The following is a 20,186-nucleotide window of genomic DNA, read 5'->3' on the forward strand; positions in this document are numbered from 1 at the left end:
CACTTTTTTGTAATTTTTTGTTGCTAATTTCCTTTGTCTTTAAAAATTTTAAGGTAGATTTCAGATTGGGAAGGATTGGTTAATTAAATCTGCTTAATCAAATGTTAATGCTTAATGGGCATAGGAGCTATTATTCCACGTGCAGTTGTTTTATAGACTATGAGTTGGTTTTTAGACTATGAAGATAATAAGTTCAAGGGCCTAAGAGAAATGTTATAAAATACTCCTGTAAAGCTTTGTATGTTTGCTATTAATTTTCTTCATATTTTAATTATATACTTAATGCTTGATTTTACAGCTACTGTTCTGTTTCAGTTGTTTAAAAGAGTATATTACAGAGATGTCAATCACAACATAAATTGTATAGCTGTGCAGTACTCAGTAATACACAACTTTATAGTGTATGTGTACATAAAATTATTTAAATGACTGTTTCCCACATGAAATGACTTAAATAAATTCATCAAAGTTTATAATGTTATAAATTCATCACAGCCATCATAAAATGATATTTTGGAAGAAGTATAAAGATAATGTATATCTATCATCTTTTTAATTTTATCTCTTTTAGGTGATTATAGCCTTCTGCTATCGCACATTTGTGGGAATAATGAATTTATTTGGGTTAGAAACTAAGACCTGCTGGAACGTGACCAGAATAGAACCTCTAAATGAAGTTCAAAGCTGTGAAGGCATGTTTCTTCCTAAAATGCTGCTGTATATTGTCATTAATATTTACATAAACATTTTACAATATTATGACTCTCTAAGAGTTATTATAAATTACTGATTGATTTTTTTCTTTAAAAACATTATAGAACTGATTCACCTAAATATTTACCTTTACCCTTTAAAATAAATTTTTGAGAAGGCAATGTACTTACTAACTTAAGTATTATTTTGGAATTTAATTTGAATATTAATATATATCTGTGTAAGGTCATACTGATGATAAGACATTCCTTCATTTCAGAAGGCACAGAAATGGTTCTGAGGTGGCTTGAATATGTAAATGTGGGGGATGTAGATGAAATAGCCACAGTTCTATCTGTAATCGTTGAGAAAGCTAATGTAAACATTTAGTCATGCATAAATATTTAAAAATCAGACATATATAATAATAGATTACTTTAGAAGTTCTACTTGCTTGTGCTCTCACAGTCCATGAGTAGTTCTTCATATACATCTTCCACATTAGTATTTGTCAGAGAACCACTTTTGGAATCATTTAACAGTTTTGCAGAATCTGTAATTGTCATTGCTATTTAAGATATCTGGAATTTAGCACTGTTACAATCTAAGTATGATGCTATACCTTGAAACTTTTATTTGCAATCACATGTATCTACTTGCATAACACTTACATAGTTGTTTTTTTCTTTTTCATATTCTCTACAACTTGGTTTTATATATATATTTTTTCTGTTAACTTGCATGCAATAACATTCTGTTCTCAGAATATATCCTAAATCTGTATTTTCATGTTTCCCTTACATTTTTACTGATTCCCTCAGATGCTCTTTATAATATCTAAAACAGTGGTGGTAGAGGATATTTGAGGACAGTTAAACTTTTTTGTTCAAAGGAATTGAGAGAATGCCTCATAAAATGAGAGATTCGGCCAGCATGGAAGGTAGAACCTTTTCTGAGGGATGGGAAAAAATCACCTTATATATGTGTATATGGTATTTATTAAGTTGCCACGAAGGGGCTTCCCTGGTGGCTCAGAGGTTAAACCGTCTGCCTCTAATGTGGGAGACCTGGGTTCGATCCCTGGGTCGGGAAGATCCCCTGGAGAAGGAAATGGCAACCCGTTCCAGTATTCTTGCCTGGAGAATCCCATGGACGGAGGAGCCTGGTGGGCTACAGTCCACTGGGTCGCAAAGAGTCAGACACGACTGAGCGACTTAACTTTCACTTTCAAGTGATAGGTTAGTATTGGCACTTGGGATCCTAAGATAAATCTGGTAAACATGGGGCCTTACCAGCATAGATTTTACAGCATAAGAGGGATGTTAGCAGGTACAACTGTGGTGGATATTACAAACAGGAAAATAAAATTGCTGAGGATAAGAGAAGTGTTTCCAGAACAAGGACCAGCATATTCCAAAGTTCTGAAGCAAGAGAGAATTGAAAGAAAGCTAGACTTCCTGGAGCAGTTAGAGAAGAAAACATGGTGTGAAATGATGTTTGGAATGTAAACAAGGGTCAGATAAGGAAGAACCATTTACTGGCTAAGGATATTATATGTATTCATTGAAGATTTTTGACATTTTTATTTTTAAAACATGATTTTGGCAATTACATGGAAAAGATAATTAGTAAAGGACAAAAGTGAATTCAGTGAGTCCAGGTAGGAAACTATTTTGCTCTCAGCAAGTGATTAAAGGAAAGATAACTGGAAAATGAATGGATTTGAGAGAGAGTATAAAGCAGAAATGAAAGGATTTGATGATTGATGGGAAAGAGGAAAGAGGCTGGGTTTATGTAATATTGCTGGGTTTCTGGCTTAAGTAATTGAATCCCTCCATTCAAAATGGTAAGAAACATTATAAAAGTAGCAGGTTTGAATTGGTTCATTAACTTGAAGTATCTGAGAGATTCCAAAGTAGAGATGTCAAGTGGCTACCTATGTACATACATACAGGAATAAGAAAGTTCTCATTTGAATGTAGACTTGGCATCATCTGTATGTAGATGGTAATTGGAACCACGGAAGTCAAAGAATTTCCTTAAGGAGAACATGCAGACTTAGAAAAGAAGAGGGCATATGACAGATCCTAAAGTAGGCCAACATTGAAGGAGGGTGTGTACAGGAAGAGGAATTATTAGGACAGACTGAAAAGGAATGATCAGAGAAGTAGAAGAAATCAGAAAGGCTAGCCCTCAAATCCTGCCTCCACCAGTTACACCTAAATAACTTTTGGCAGGTTAAGTTTTCTGTGTTGTTTTCTCAACCATTGAAAAGCTTATTTTCACACCAGGTAATTTCAAAGATTTGTTCTGAGTATTATGTGAGATAATAGTGAAAAAGCACCTAGTAGATTATGTCTGTGTCAATATATCACATGTACATGGTATTTATACATGGAATGTATTAAATATTATGGTCCTGGCTTTACATAGTAATGGACCAGTTTATCTTCTATAGACTAAAGCTGTGCCTTAAGGTCAGGGGCCATATCTGAGTCATCCAGGATAAAATTAATGTAGTGGATTTTGTCTTGTGATTTATCAAGTAACTCTACAAAAAGTTCATAGGAGCATCACCTAAATAAAATGAAGCACCAACTAATCATTACAGTATGATAATACTTCGGTGGAGAAAAATGCAAATGTAACCAATAATACCTCATGTATGGGGAAAGTACTAATGTAACTATTAAACAGAGCAGCAGTCTGAGCCACAAAGCTTTTAGCTAATTCATGAGCTCTTGATTACAAACCACTGAGATAATTATGCTCAATTGCTATATAGTCATTTACTCATTAAATACTTAATAATCTGTGTTTTTTTAAAGGATTGGGAGACCCTGCTTGCTTTTATGTTGGTGTGATTTTTATTTTAAATGGAATAATGATGGGATTGTTCTTCATGTATGGTGCTTACCTGAGGTAAGATTACTGTATTAAAAGACATTTCGGTGGACTTTCTGACATTTGTTGATTAAATTAAAAGGATAATTAACAAGATTAATTGACTAAGATGGAAACATTTAGATTTTTTTTTTTCAAAAGCTTAGCCAAATATGCAGCCTCAAACTAGAGCTAGTCACTAAAATAAAATCTTTAAAATATTAAAAGGCCTCCTTTTTATCCTTGTAGGGTAATCCAGACTTATGGATGTGGTATCCAAACTTATGCTCATTAATTTGACAGTTATTATTAGATGCCTACTGTGACTGAGAGCACTATTCTATAGGAGCTAGGAATACAAAAACAAATAATCCCTGTCCTTATGGAATTTATTGTCTAGGAGGTAGACAAAATAAGACCACCCAATTGAAAATTGGAAAAAATGTGAAAAGACATTTTCCAGAAGAGTTCCAGATTGCCAACAAATGTATATAAAATTGATCACCATATTAATTATCAGGAAAATACTCATTTTAACCACAGTGAGATACTATCTCACATCTACTAGGTTGACAAAGGGCTTCTCTGCTGGCTCAGATGGTAAAGAATCTGCCTGCAAAGCAGGAGACCTGGGTTCGATCCCTGGGTTGGGAAAATTGACAACAGGAACTTTTATCCGTGGCTGGTGGACATATAAATTAGTACAACTATTTTGGAAAAACATTGTGCATTATCTAGTAACTTGAAGATGTATACACCTTATAATTCAGCAATTCCAGTTTGAAGTAAATATGCCTAAAAAACTCTTCTACATGTACACCAGAAAGTATGTACAATAACATAACATCATTGTAGTAACTCCAAACTAGAAACAACTTAAACATCCCTCCACAGAGAAATGTACACTTTTAAGTTGATTAGTATAGGGAAATATTATAAACAGTGAGAATAAATGAACTATAGGTACCAGCATCAATGTGGAAAAAATCTTACAAATATAATGTTGAATGAATCAAAGCAGGGACAAAATCTGAAAATACTGCAAAATTATATTTGTACAAAGTTCGAATACAGGTGAAAGTAAATGATAGCATGATGTGTATAGAAGCAGTTATGTTGATAATTACAAAGCTCGGGATAGTTCCTGTCTCAAGGGATGGCATGTGAGGCGTCAGGATGTGATCTGTTTTCTGTTTCAGTGACATATGGTGGTTAAAAGAATATCCACTTTATAAGTGTTCTGTAAACTATCGGAAAATCTTAACGCACTTTTCCATATGTATGCTATATAGAAAAAATATATAAACTCATCAGTATTTTGAGGGAAAAGAATTGCTTTTAGATTGTGCTAACAGGCTTTAAGATGTTCTATTTTAAACAATAGTTTGTATTTATTATGCTTTTTTCAAATATGGAAAATTTTACACTAGACCAAGACATTTTAAAAATTAGTATTTTTCATTAGGAAAGCTACTCATGAGGAAAGCTACAGTCTTCTTTAAATTAGTTACACAGTTCCAGGATATCAATACTTTATTAAGCTCCAGTCTTCAAGAAGAATATCAAGATATAACATATGCTGACTATAAAAGTGTCACCAAAATTGTGAGGAGACTAGAAACTATGGCATATGAGGAACAAAAGAAACAGGGGCTTGGGGAGAAGTTTTCTATTCCTTAACCATGTCTACTCTCCCCTCTGGGCACTAACTTGGGACACGGTATTCTGTTTCTGTTCTTTTGGGGGCTAAAGATAAAACTTTAACATGCATATTTAACTTGACCAAGTCTAAAATTGATTGATATCTTTCTTTCTCTTTTTGATCAATACAAGGAGTTTAGAACAGTGTACTTGAAAACAGTTCCTAGCATCTTATAATTATTCTAACTATAATAATTAGTAGTTAAGTACTTCTAGTACCCCTCCACAGTAGTCACCACTGTTTCTTCTATGTTGCCAAGTCTTCTTTAGATTTATCTACTTGTTCCTAGTTACTATATGCAGCATTTATTCTTGCTTCTCATACCTTCTTCCTCTCAATTCCTTCTCCAAAGTGTGCCCTTTGAATTCCCCTTAGTGAAAATATCTTCAAGGTAAATTACTTCCAACTGGCTTTCCTCTGCTTGTTTTGTTGAACTCATTCTTCCCTTTTTTCAGTCTTTCAACCAGTATTTGTCTTCTGAGTGTGAAGATGTGTGTATAATGATGAACAATACTTTAAAGAAAGGCAACCTTAAGAAATGGTTCTTAATCTTTGATAATGATCAGGCGTCCTTGATCTGAGTTTTATATTCTACAATGTTGTTCGTTGGGACTCAGCAAGAGAATATTTGTAGTAGTTTAGATGGTTCAGTTACTGCTAAATGAAACTGTTAGACTCTTCATCTTTCAGTCACTGATATCCAATTTGATGACAAAAATTTTCCTCCACTCAGAATATTCAAGAATGGAGTATATATACTCTAAAATGCTGGCCTGTGTTAAAAAATATTTTATGTTCACATCTAATATACTTAGAAAATATTTTAAATACAATAAATTGTAAGATTCAGACTACTTTATGTTTATACTTTGGATCCTTATACATTCAAGAGTAAAACATCAACTACATGAGTACTTTTGCAATTTTTATTGTTATTTTATATGGTTTAGTATTGTGGCATTTTAAAATCTAAAATAATTTTGTGAAAAAGTCACTATATTTTACATGAATTTTGATTGTATATATATATATATATATTTTTTTTTACAGTGGGACTCAACTTGGAGGTATAATTACAGTCGTATGCTACTTTTTCAACCATGGAGAGGTTTGTTTTCTAGGCAATAATTTTTAGAAATAAAAGGGGCAGTATATTAAAGCAGTATTTAATTGTATCTTACTTAGGACTTTGCAATATTTTAAAGAACCTTATGTTGTAAGTTGTTTTTTAATCATGTTGATCCACTTTTTTACATAGTCATTAGAATATATGATGTAAAATATCTTGCCTGGTTTTTAGCATGTATATGTGTTATATATATTTTGTAGAAAAAGGAAATATTATACTTGTTGAGTTCAGGCACCTTATATACATTATCTCATATACTTCCATCAGACTTTTTAGAGAGGTGGTTGATATCTTCATAGTAGAAGATATGAAATAGAAATTTGGAGCGGTTAAATTACAAAGTCAAGATTCCTGATTGACTCCATGATGAAGCTGGGTTTCGTCTTATCCTTCTCTCTGGCTCTAAAACCTCACTTCTATTACATCATGATCCTTTTAATAACACAAGCTGAATTCAAAACAGAAATTAACTTGGTAACTCAGTCCACCAAAACAGGATTCACCTAAAAAGAGCTCATGAAAACTTATTTAGAATATGATAGATTCATTCAACAAAACAAGTACAAAATGTGTGCCAGGTTCTGTGTTAGATGCTGAGGTTTTGGGAGTGAAAAGTGGAAGAATCTTGACTGCTAGTTTTTGAAATCAAAATATGTCATATCTTATGGCAGAGATTATATCGGGTAGAAGTCTCTATTCATTACGTTGGGAAAAGTAGATACATGGTTATTTTTTTTTAATTTTAATTTTTACTTTATTTTACTTTACAATACTGTTTTGGTTTTGCCATACATTGACATGAATCTGCCACGGGTGTACATGAGTTCCCAAACATGAGCCCCCCTCCCACCTCCCACCCCATATCATCTCTCTGGATCATCCCCATGCACCAGCCCCAAGCATCCTGTATCCTGCATCGAACATAGACTGGCGATCCGTTTCTTACATGATAGTATACATGTTTCAATGCCATTCTCCCAAATCATCCCACCCTCTTCCTCTCCCTCAGAGTCCAAAAGTCCGCTCTACACACCTGTGTCTCTTTTGCTGCCTTGCATACAGAGTCATCATTACCATATTTCTAAATTCCATATATATGTGTTATGGTTATTTTTTAAAAAATCAATTAGACAAATGTGTGCTAAGTTGCTTCAGTCATGTCCAACTCTGTGTGACCCTATGGACTGTAGTCTGCCAGCCTCCTCTGTCCATGGGATTCTCCAGGCAAGAGTACTGGAGTAGGTTGCCGTGCCTTCCTCCAGGGGAACTTCCCGACTTAAGGATCGAACCTGTGTCTCACAGCTCCTGCACTGACAGGCAGGTTGTTTCCCACTAGCGCCACCTGGGAAGGGAATCATAAAATTATACATAAATATCTTAAATATATTAACTTAAATATATTGTCAGTCAACAATGTGTTATACAAAAAGATGTGTCTTGTCTTTATGCAAAGACAAGGCTTTTCTTTTGAGTATGCATTATGTTTTAATCTTCTTCTACATATTGTGTGTAATTCATCTTCCAAGGTTTACAGTTTAGTTTCCTGTAGGAAGAGCAATGAATTTTAAGACTCTTGCAAGGTTATAAGAGTTTAGATTCTTTTCTAGAATTTCAGAATTCTTGATATAAAATTTTGTAATATTCCTATCCATTTATCTGGGTTTACCTGGTGGCCCAGATGGTAATGAATCTGCCTGCTGTGCAGGAGACCCCAGTTCAACCCCTGGGTTAGGAAGATTTTCTGGAGAAGAGAATGACTACCCACTCCAGTATTCTTGCCTGCAGAGTTCCATGGACAGAGGAGCCTGACTGGCTATAGTCCATGAGATCATAGTCCCATTTGTCTTGAAAATAGTTTTAAAGACTATGAAATTTATTGATAATTATACTTATAAACATCATATCAGTGATTCCCAAATACTCTTTGTTTTTAGAAGTTTGCAGTTAACTCTTCCAAAGGTATATTTCACAAATTCAAGGCAATCTTAATTATTTATAGCGTATGTCTGTACTCATTATATTTGTCATGTACAAACTCTTGGTGTTTGTGAATGCCCTAGGTGACATTTGTTTATTTTTTTCTGAGCATGCATAAGTCCCAAAGCCATGGGGTGCCACAGTTATTACTACAGAGCTAGAGTGTGGATCTGGTTTGTTGTTCCCAGAATCCTCACTGCTCCTAACCCTATCATCTTCTTTGTCCTTTGGGTGTCCTTACATTTGACCTGATCTATCTTTCACTTGTTTCTGGACTTGGTAGTTAATGGCTCTCTACCTAATGACTATGTCCTATAAGAGTACTCCAAAAACTGAGAAGCCATACAGGTATTCAGAAATAAATAAGCCTAATACAAAAATTACTAAGACCAGCCAAGGCCAACCAACCCATGATTATTAAGTTAATGATGTTTATTGCAATGGAACATAGAGTAAAGTAAGCATTTTATTGATTTCAGGCTACTCGGGTGATGTGGACACCACCTCTCCGGGAAAGTTTTTCATATCCATTTCTTGTACTTCAGATGTACATCTTAACGGTGATTCTCAGGTAATTTTAATTTGTAAAACAAATCTAGATAAATTATGAGTTTCTCAGAATTGCTTCAACCTATTGTTATAGTTACTAAATTTAGGTTCAGTTTTTAAATATTATTCAAAGTTAAATTGTGTCCAGTTTAAAAAAAAATCTAAAATCACTATGTAAAAAAATTGCTTTCCACTTAAAATGGTTTAGGCTACAGATTTTAGATAATTACATTATGTTTTAATAAACCAATGTGTTTGTGATCATATATATTTGGTTAAGTTTCAAGTATCACAGTAATCCATTCAGCATCACAGTAATCCGAGTCTACATCCCAACCACTGATGCTGAAGAAGCTGAAGTTGACCAGTTCTATGAAGACCTACAAGGCCTTCTAGAACTAACAACATAAAAGATGTCCTTTTCATCATAGGGGATTGGAATGCAAAAGTAAGAAGTCAAGAGATACCTAGGATAACAGGCAAGTTTGGCCTTGCAGCACAAAGTGAAGCAGCAGGGCAAAGTCTAACGGAATTCTGCCAAGAGAATGCACTGGTGATAGCAAACACCCTTTTCCAACAAAACAAGAGATGACTCTACACATGGACATCACTAAATGGTCAATACCAAAATCAGATTGATTGTATTCTTTGCAGCTGAAGATCGAGAAGTTCTATACAGTCAGCAAAAACAACACCTGGAGCTGACTGTGGCTCAGATCATCAGCTGCTTATAGGAAAATTCAGCCTTTAGCTAAAGAAAGTTGGCAAAACTACTAGGTTATTCAGGTATGACCTAAATCCAATCCCTTATAATTGTACAGTGGAGATGACGAATAGATTCAAGGGTTTAGATCTACTGAACAGAGTGCCTGAAGGACTATGGACAGCAGTTCATACAGGAGACAGTGACCAAAACCATCCCAAAGAAAAAGAAATGCAAGAAGGCAAAGTGGCAGTCTGAGGAGGCTTTACAAATAGCTGAAGGAAAAAGAGAAGCAGAAAGCAAGGGAGATAGGGAAAGATATACCCAACTGAATGCAGAGTTCCAAAGAATAGCAGGGAGAGACAAAAAGCCTCTTCAATGAACAATGCAAAAAAATAGAAGAAAACAATAGAATGGGAAAGACTGGAGATTTTGTCAAAAAAAAATTGAAGATATCAAAGGAACATTTCATCCAAGGATGAGCATGATAAAGGACAGAAATGGTAAAGACCTAACAGAGTCAGAAGAGATTAAGAAGAGGTGGTGGCAAGAACTGTACAAAAAAGGTCTTAATGACCCAGATACCCATGATGCCGTGGTCATTCACCTAGAGCCAGACATCCTAGAGTGTGAAGTCAAGTGGGCTTTAGGAAGCATTGCTACCAATAAGGGGCTTCCCTGATAGCTCAGCTGGTAAAGAATCCACCTGCAATGCAGGAGACCCCAGTTCTATTCCTGGGTCAGGAAGATCCCCTGGAGAAGGGAAAGGCTACCCACTCTAGTATTCTGGCCTAGAGAATTCCATGGGGTCACAAAGAGTTGGACATGACTGAGTAGTTGGACACTACTCATAAAGCTAGTGGAGATGATGGAATTCCAGCTGAACTATTTCAAATCCTAAAAGATAAGGCTGTTGAACTACTGCACTCAATATGTCAGCAAATTTGGAAAACCCAACAGTGGCCACCAGACTAGAAGAGTAAGTCTTCATCCCAATTCCAAAGAAGGTCTGTGCTGAAAAATGTTTGAACTACTGGACAACTGTGCTCACTTTCCATGATAGTAAGCTTATACTCAAAATCCTTCAAGGTAGGCTTCATCAGTACATGCATTGAGAACTTCCAGATGTACAAGCTGGGTTTAGAAAAGGCAAAGGAACCAGAGATCGAATTACCAACATTCATTGGATCATGGAGAAAGCAAGGGAATTCCAGAAAACCATGTACTTCTGTTTCATTGACTACGCTAAAACTTTTGATTGTGTGGGTCTAAAAAAACTGGAAAATTCTTAAACATATGGGAATACCAGACCATCTTACTTGTCTCTTGAGAAACCTACAACAGTTAGAACCTTACATAGAAAAACTGACTGGTTAAAAATTAGTAAAGGAGTATGACAAGTCTGCATATTGTCACCCTGCTTATTTAACTTATGTGCAGAGTACATCATGGAAAATGCTGGGCTGGATGAGTTACAAGCTGGAATCAAGATTGCCGGGAGAAATACTCACAGCCTCATATAAGCAGGTGATACCACTCTAATGGCAGAAAGTGAAGACGAACTAAAGAGCCTCTTGATGAGGGTGAAAGAGGAGAGTGAAAAAACTGGCTTAACACTCAGCATTTGGAAAAAAACCCCAAGGTCATGGCATCTGGTCCCATCACTTCATGACAAAGAGAAGGGGGAAAAGTGGAAGCAGTGGCAAATTTTCCTCTTCTTGGGCCCTAAAATCACTGCAGATGATGACTGCAGCCTTGAAATTAGAAGAAGCTTGCTTCTTGGAAGGAAAGTTATGACAAATCTAGACAGTGTATGAAAAAGCAAAGATATCACTGTGCTGACAAAGGTCCATATAGTCAAAGCAATGTTCTTTCCAATTGTCATGTGCAGATATGAGAGCTGGACCATAAGGAAGGCAGAGCGCCAAAGATATGATGCTGGTTTGTTTTTTTTTTTTAGTTTTATTCCTAGTTTTTTTTTTTAATTTTTATTTTTTACTTTATTTTTCTTTACAATACTATGCTTTTCAACTGTGGTATTAGAGAAGACTCCCGAGAGTCCCTTGGATAGCAAGGAGATCAAACCAGTCAATCCTAAAGGACATCAATCCTGAAAACTCATTGGAGGGACTGATGCTGAAGCTGAAGCTCCAGTACTTTGGCCACCTGGTGAAAAGAGCAGACTTTGGAAAAGACCCTGATGCTAGGAAAGATTGAAGGCAAAAGGAGAAGAGGGCGACAGAGGATGAAATGGATGGCAGCACCAATTCGTTCAGTGGACGTGAACTTGGGCAAACTCCAGAAGATAGTGAGAGTCAGGGAGGCCTCACAAGCTGCAATCCATGGGGTCACAAAGAGTCAAACATGACATAGCTGCTGAACAACAAGAAAGATTCAAAGGGTTTTGAGAAGCTAATACTTTTTCCCCTCAGTCCTCTTGTATTCTGACTCACTGTTTTCCAATCTGTGGTTTGATGAAGCATGAAATAAGTGTTTGATGCACAAATGAATTTGAGAAATGCTGAGTTACATAGGAGTATCTGTGTTCATATGTCTATTAATATTTCTGAACTACAGATATTTTAGAGGTTTAACCAAGGATTCATCTCAGCTTTTTTCCCTGCACATATATTTTGTTTGGGATTAACTTTATAAGCATGTCAGAAAATTTAAAAGTCTGAGCAACAACATCAGAAGCATAAATAGTAGAATGCTATAAATAACTTTATCACATAGATAGGTTTCATAGAATGTTATTGAGATCTATCACTGAATCAAATAGTGATCACTGTCCCCTCCAAACTCCCAGAGAAATGGGAGAGTGATCATTATTAGTGATTACTTATTAGTACCCTTCAGATTTTGCCTATATTAAGATCATTTGTGTACATCTTCTTTCTTTCTGAAAACCATAAATTTGTTAATACAGCACACATGCACAAATGTCTGAATATACACTTAATATAGTAAAAGGCCACTGAAAACAGAGACCATGCTACATTTATGTCTTTAACCATGGAGCACTTAGCACACTGTCTTGTAGCCGTTTAAAGCCCCTTATGTGTTCACTTAAAGAAGATATATAAAGGGAAACTGGGGTAGTAACAACCTCTAAAAAGGTGCAGACTACCTTACCTATAGGAAAGGTTTTTTTTAGATTGAATTTGGATTTGGAAATCTAATTTTTACCCATTTATTTTCTATTTGTTTAAATTTTTTGAAGTGATATTAGTCTGGCCACGCAGAGATTTCATGGAAGGAAATAAGTGAATTAGGACACTTAGCATTGTATGCTTGAATGCATGTGTTATACTCCATACTTTCAGTTCAGTTCAGTTTAGTTACTGAGTTGTGTCCGACTCTTTGTGACCCCATGGACTACAGCTCGCCAAGCCTCCCTGTCCATCACCAGCTTCCAGAGCTTACTCAAACTCATGTCCATTGAGTCGGTGATGCCATCCAACCATCTCATCCTCTGTCATCCCCTTCTCCTCCCACCTTCAATCTTTCCCAGAATCAGGGTCTTTTCAAATGAGTGAGCTCTTTGCATCAGGTGGCCAAAGTATTGGAGTTTCAGCTTCAGCATCATTCCTTCCAATGAATATTCAGGACCGATTTCCTTTAGGATGGACTTTAGTCAAAAATAATTTTTATTTTGTAACCATAATTGAGTACTTAATATATTTTGTGATATATTACTAAACAGTATGATCATTACAATTTTTACTTTTGAAAATTTATGTACCATATTATAACAGTGTATCACCTTTAGAAAAATAACAGAGTTTTATAGTTTACACAAAATGTTTGCATTTCCTTTTTTCATATTCTAAAAGATACTAATGTCTTATATGGTAAAAGGTATTGGTTACTGATATATCTCATAATTGAAAAATGGACAGTTTAAATTTCAATATGCATTAGATTAACTGTATTCCAGAATCATTCCTTTGAAGTCATCATTGAAAATGACCTTTAAATTTCTCTCTTAGTTGTTAGCTTATAATTTCACCAGCGCTTAATATTTTTCAAAACTTAAAAGTGGTGGTATATGAAAGCTACTATAATATAAATATCTCAAGGTATGCAAAGTCAGTTCACATTCTATTTTCTGACCTTCTTGCTGGAGTATTAAATGTCTAATGTCATGCATCGTTAAAGGAAAATAAAAGTTTTAGTTGAATATAGTTGTTTTACAGTATTATATTAGTTTTAGGTATACAGAAGTGTGATTCATTATTTTTATGGATTATACTCTATTAAAAGTTAATTAAAAAATAATGACTAATTATTGTGCTATATGTTTAAAATACTTACTGGTAAACTAGATACAATGTCTTATTTAAAGCTCTAATCTTGATTGTTTTATTATAAGCATTTTTATAATTCAAATATTTTGTTCTTTTTAATGTGCTTTTAAAAGTTAACTGTATTTTGTTATCTTACATCAAAGGTAAGGGGATCATTAGATTTTAACATTTTGCAACCAGTCTTTCAGTTCAATGATAGGCTACTTTTATATATAGTAAAACTTATTGGTGTCAATTCTCTTCATTAAGGACCACGAACAATAGTAGAAGGCACTTTATTGCACTCTGCCTTTCCAATGTTGCTTTTATGCTTCCCTGGCAATTTGCTCAGTTTATACTTTTTACACAGGTAAGATGATTTTAAACTTATTTAAGCTGAATGCAAGATATACTTGGTTGTTTCCATTGAAAAAATTTTTTTGTTGAAGTATAGTTGATTTACAGTTCTGTGCTAATTTCTGCTATACAGCAGAGTGACTCAGTTATACACATACATGCATTCTTTTTTAAATGTTCTTTATCATTTTGGAGAAATTTTAAATATGATTATATTTGTGTCCTAATAGATTTTCAAAATATTGAATGATTATAAAGTTGACATACATGTTTGATTTTTTAAAAATTATGTAATCCTACCTTCTGTTCATGTGTTGGTTAGGCAGATATTAAAGGTCAACCTGTAAAACAGGGTTTTTGCTCTTATTTCAATCCATAATTTTTCCTATTGGTATTTGAGGTGATCTCTGTAATTCTATCTGTAGAGTCTCCTTTTGCCTGAGTAATCATTTTAGGTGCCAACCTGCATAACATGATAAGGACCACTTAAACTCTTCATGCTAGGAGATTTCTGCTTCTATTCAGCTAAATGTTGGCTGTTTTGTCTGAAGAGCAGAATCATTTCTCAGAGCTTTAATCTTGATATTATGGAGTAAACTGAGACCATATCCTGTTACCCCAAACAACTAAGTAATTAATGACAAGAAACTGAGCTGGGGAAACAGAAAGTGAAAGTGTTTGTCACTCAGTTCAGTTCAGGTGCTCAGTCATGTCCAACTCTTTGGACCCCATGGACCGCAGCACACCAGGCCTCTCGGTCCATCACCAACTCCCGGAGTTTACCCAAACTCATGTCCATTGAGTCAGTGATGCCATCCAACCATCTCATCCTCTGTTGTCCCCTTCTCCTCCTGCCCTCAATCTCCTGCATCAGGGTCTTTTCAAATGAGTTAGCTCTTCGCATCAGGTGGTCAGTTGCCAACTATTTCTGGCCCCATGGACTATAGCCCACCGGGATCCTCTGTCTATGGAATTTTCCAGCCAAGCATACTGGAGTGGGTTGCTATTTCCTACTCTGGGGTATCTTCCTGACCCAGGGATCAAACCTGGTTCTTCCACACTGTGGTCAGATTCTTTACCATCTGAGCCACCAGGGAAGCAGAGTATAAGATCAATTTTGATGAAATTTCCTACTATGAATTTTTTTAGAACTCCTTTCCACTTAACTAACAAACACTGGTACTGTGTAATGATATTCTTTATTGGCAGTGAGAAATTCTGCCAAGAATCTTTTGTATGTGGAATTGTCTATAAAAAATGAAGTTATAATCTCAATTTAGTTTATGCCACATGTCTAAAGCATATTTAGAATATTCACTCTGCCTTACTTCCTTATATTTGATCTAGAACTATTAATAACACGGAGTTTCTATGGTTTTCATTATTTGCATATGCCAACATAGTAGAATAGATTTCTAGTGTACATCATTTCCTTGCAAGCAAATGTATTAATTTAGTGGTGCTGATGAAACTGTTTAGTTCCTTGGGTAGTTTTGATATTGCCTTAATGATTTTTTATCCATTCAAAAGATGAACTAGACTTTTTTTTTAAATTTTTTATTGAGCTATTATTAACATTTTGTAAAGTGTACAGTGTGTTGATTTGATACATTATTGTATTACAATATGATTATCACCTGAATAGTATCATAGTGTTAACACCTCTATCAAGTCACATAATTATTATTTCATTTTTGTGGTGAGAACATTTAAGATCTAGTCTCTTAGCAACTGTGACTTATCTAGTATAGTACTGAGTGTAATAACTATGCAGTACATTAGATCTCCAGGACTTATTCATCTTCTCAGTTCAGTCTCGCTCAGTTGTGTCTGACTCCGCGATTCATCTTCTAGTTGCAAATTTATACGCTTTGTCCAACATCTCCCTCATTCCCCTACCCCCAAGCCCCCAATCAACATTCTACTCTCTATTTTGACAAGTTTGGCTTTTTTAGATTCCATATAAGGTGATACAAAGTGTTGAGTTGGCCAGAAAATTTGTTTGTTTTTTCTCCTGTGAGAAGTTACCAGAAACCAAACAAACTTTTTGGCCAACCTAGTCTTTATCTGAATTCTCTCACTTAGTATAATGCCCTCAAGGTTCATCTGTGTTGTCGCAAATGTCAGGATTTCCTTCTTTCTCATGGTTGAGTATTACTCCATAGTGTGTGTGTGTATACACTTCTTCTTTATCCATTCATCTATTGATGGACATTTAGGTTGTTTTCATACCTTGGCTATTGTGAATATAGATGTGCAGGGATGTCTTCAATATTCTGTTTTCATTTCCTTTGGAATATGTACCAGAAGTGGGATTGCTGGCTCGTATGGTAGCTGTATTTTAAATTTTTTGAGGAACCTCCATAATGTTTTCCATAATGGCTCCACCAGTTTACATTTCTACTAACAGAGCATGCAGTACAACCAGTTAATCCTAAAGGAAATCAGTCCTGAATATTCAGTGGAAGGACTGATGCTGAAGCTGAAACTCTGATAGTTTGGCCACCTGATGCGAAGAACCGACTCATTGGAAGAGACCTTGATCCTGGGAAAGATTGAAGACAGGAGAATGGGACAACAGAGGATGAGATGGTTGGATGGCATCACTGACTCAATGGACATGAGTTTGAGCAGGCTCTGGGAGTTGGTAATGGACAGGGAATCCTGGCGTGCTGCAGTCCATGGCATCGCAAACAGTCAGACACGACTAAGTGACTGAACTTCTCAACAGTGCATCACGAGTGTTCCCTTTCCTCCACATCCTCACCAACATTTGTTTTCTTTTGTCTTCTTGATTATAGCCATTCTAATACGTGTGAGCAGATATCTCATAGAGGATTTGATTTCATTTCCTGATACTTAGTGATGTTGAGTGTCTTTTTGTGTACCTGTTGGCCATTTGGATGTCTTCTTTCAAAAAATATTCATTTTTCTTCTACCAATTTTTAATCATTTTTTGTTATTGAGTTGTAGAGTTCTTTATGCATTTGGGATATTAATCTTTCACCCAATATATGCTCTGCAGATATTTTCTCTTATTGAATAGGTTGCCTTTTCATTTTTTTTGATGTGCATGAGGTTTTTTAGTTTGATGTAGTTTCACTTGTTGATTTTTGCTTTTGTTGCTTGTGCTTTTGGTGTTACAATCCAAAAGATCATTGAAACGACCAAGGTCAGGGAGCTTATTCCCCAGGTTTTCTTCTAAAAGTTTTGTGGCATCTGGTTTTATATTTAAGTCTTTAAAATCCATTTTAATTATTTTTTGTGAATGATGTGGATAAAAGTCCAATTTTATGTGAATATCCAGTTTTCTTGCCACCATTTATTTAAGACACTATCTTTCCCCCTAAGTATTCTTGGTTTCTTTGTCAAATATTAGTTGACTGTATATGCATGGGTTTATTTCTGGCCACTCAGTCTGTTCCGCTGGTATGTATATTATTTATTCCTGAACCATACTGTTTTGATTTCGATAGTTGATAGTGTAATAGCAACTTCTTTTTTTCTTTTGCTGCTTTTGGGGTTCTCTCTGTCTCTGATTTTTGACAGTTTCATCATGGTGTGCTTTAGGGAAGGTCTTTTTGAGTCATAGTGATGGGGTGATTTATTAGCTTTGTGAACTTGAATGTCCAGATTTCTTTGTAGGTATGGAAGTTCTCAACTGTTATTTCTTTAAATAAACTTCCTACCTCTTCTCTTTCTCTTCTCATAAAACTCCAGTGATTCTGATGTTTGACCATCTGATGTTTTCGTATAGATCACATAGGCTTTCTTCACTGTTTTTTCATTGCTTTTTCCTCTGCTCTCCCCTGATAGAGTATTTCAGGAGTTCCTGTCTAACTCGCTGTTTTGTCTGCTGTTTGGTCTCTTCTGATGTTGATACTCTGTTGCATTTTTCATTTCATTGATTGGATTCTTCAGTTCCAGAATTCCTTTGGTTCTTTTTAAAATAATTTTTATCTCTTTGTTAATCTTCTCATGTTGTTCACATACTGTTTTCCTAATTTCATTGAATTGTGTTTCTGTGTTTTCTTGTAGCTCATTGAGTTTCCACAAAAATAATTTTGAATTCTTGATAAGTTGAATCATAGAGTTCTGGGTAGTTGATCAATAGAATAAACCTGTAACAATTTATGCATTCTGTGACTCTGAGGTTCTATGGCCTTGCTTGAGCTTGCCCCATGAGGCACTTGATAATGTGTTGAAAAGAGGTTTGCTGAGACATTTGTGTCCTTGCCTTTTTTCCCACACCACCAGCAAGTACGTTTCTTTGGGGTGAAGATAGCATTGGCCCTCTGGTATCCATTGACTAGATTTGAACTTATAGCCTCATTTCCAGAAAACTGTACTTTAAGCTCCAAGCAACTAAGTTATAAGCAAAATTCAGGGAAACTATATTCAGGTAAATTGGTTGTTACTTGGAAGTCATCAACCATCTCCAACTGGTACTTCTTGAAATAAAAATCTCTTTGGAATTCTTAAATGAATTATCCATCATTGTTCTACTTCTGCAACAAATCCATAATCTGATCACTGCTGAATGTTAAGTTGCATGGGACTTTTCAAAGGCCCAAACAAAAGAATTCCTGGGTCCAGTTTAATTGTTATTGTGAATGCAGTCATCTAAAATACAAGAAATGTTAATACTGTAATTCACAGTTGAGCTCTGCAATTTTTAATGAAATAAAATACAGCCAGAATAAAATGTCATATAGTTAGAATCATATGTCACTTTTTTATTTTTATTTATTTATTTTTAAAAATTTATTTTATTTTATTATTATTATTATTATTTTGCTTTACAATACTGTGTTGGTTTTGCCATACATTGACATGAATCCACCATGGGTGTACATGAGTTCCCAATCCTGAACCCCCGTCCTACCAGCCTCCCCATATCATCTCTCTGGGTCATCCCAGTGCACCAGCCCCAAGCATCCTGTTCATGCATCCAACCTGGACTGGCAATTTGTTTCATATATCATATTATTATACATGTTTCAATGCCTTCTCCCAAATCATCCCACCCTCTCCTTCTCCCACAGAATCCAAAAGTCTGTTCTATACATCTGTGTCTCTTTTGCTGTCTTGCATACATGGTTATCATTACCATCTTTCTAAATTCCATAATATGTGTTAGTATACTGTATTGGTGTTCTTCTTTCTGGCTTACTTCACTCTATATAATAGGCTCCAGTTTCATCCACCTCATTAGAACTGATTCAAATGTATTCTTTTTAATGGCTGAGTAATACTCCATTGTGTATATGTACCACAGCTTTCTTATCCATTCGTCTGCTGATGGACATCTAGGTTGCTTCATATCCTGGCTATTATAAACAGTGCTGTGATGAACATTGGGGTACACATGTCTCTTTCAATTCTGGTTTCCTTGGTGTGTATGCCCAGCAGTGGGATTGCTGGGTCATAAGGCAGTTCTATTTCCAGTTTTTTAAGGAATCTACACACTGTTCTCCATAGTGGCTGTACTAGTTTGCATTCCCACCAACAGTGTAAGAGGGTTCCCTTTTCTCCACACCCTCTCCAGCATTTATTGCTTGTAGACTTTTGGATCACAGCCATTCTGACTGGTGTGAAATGGTACCTCATTGTGGTCTTGATTTGCATTTCTCTGATAATGAGTGATGTTGAGCATCTTCTCATATGTTTGTTAGCCATCCGTATGTCTTCTTTGGAGAAATGTCTATTTAGTTCTTTGGTCCATTTTTTGATTGGGTCACTTATTTATCTGGAATTGAGCTGCATAAGTTGCTTGTGTATTTTTGAGATTAGTTGTTTGTCAGTTGCTTCATTTGCTATTATTTTCTCCCATTCAGAAGGCTGTCTTTTCACCTTGCTTATAGTTTCCTTTGTTGTACAGAAGCTTTTAATTTTAATTAGATC

General features: G+C 35.4%; 1 protein-coding gene across 1 annotated transcript in view; it reads left to right on the plus strand.

Moving 5' to 3' along the window:
- DPY19L2 (dpy-19 like 2) overlaps nt 1-20,186 on the plus strand; it is a 93,526-nt gene that overhangs the window by 20,377 nt on the left and 52,963 nt on the right. The window contains exons 5-9 of the mRNA XM_052638961.1: nt 572-692; nt 3,522-3,615; nt 6,329-6,386; nt 8,864-8,955; nt 14,196-14,295. Coding sequence (XP_052494921.1) covers nt 572-692; nt 3,522-3,615; nt 6,329-6,386; nt 8,864-8,955; nt 14,196-14,295 — 465 coding nt within the window. The remainder of the gene's footprint in view (nt 1-571; nt 693-3,521; nt 3,616-6,328; nt 6,387-8,863; nt 8,956-14,195; nt 14,296-20,186) is intronic.

This window comes from Budorcas taxicolor, chromosome 4 (genome assembly GCF_023091745.1).
Source record: "Budorcas taxicolor isolate Tak-1 chromosome 4, Takin1.1, whole genome shotgun sequence".
In the NCBI taxonomy this organism is placed as follows: Eukaryota; Metazoa; Chordata; class Mammalia; order Artiodactyla; family Bovidae; genus Budorcas; species Budorcas taxicolor.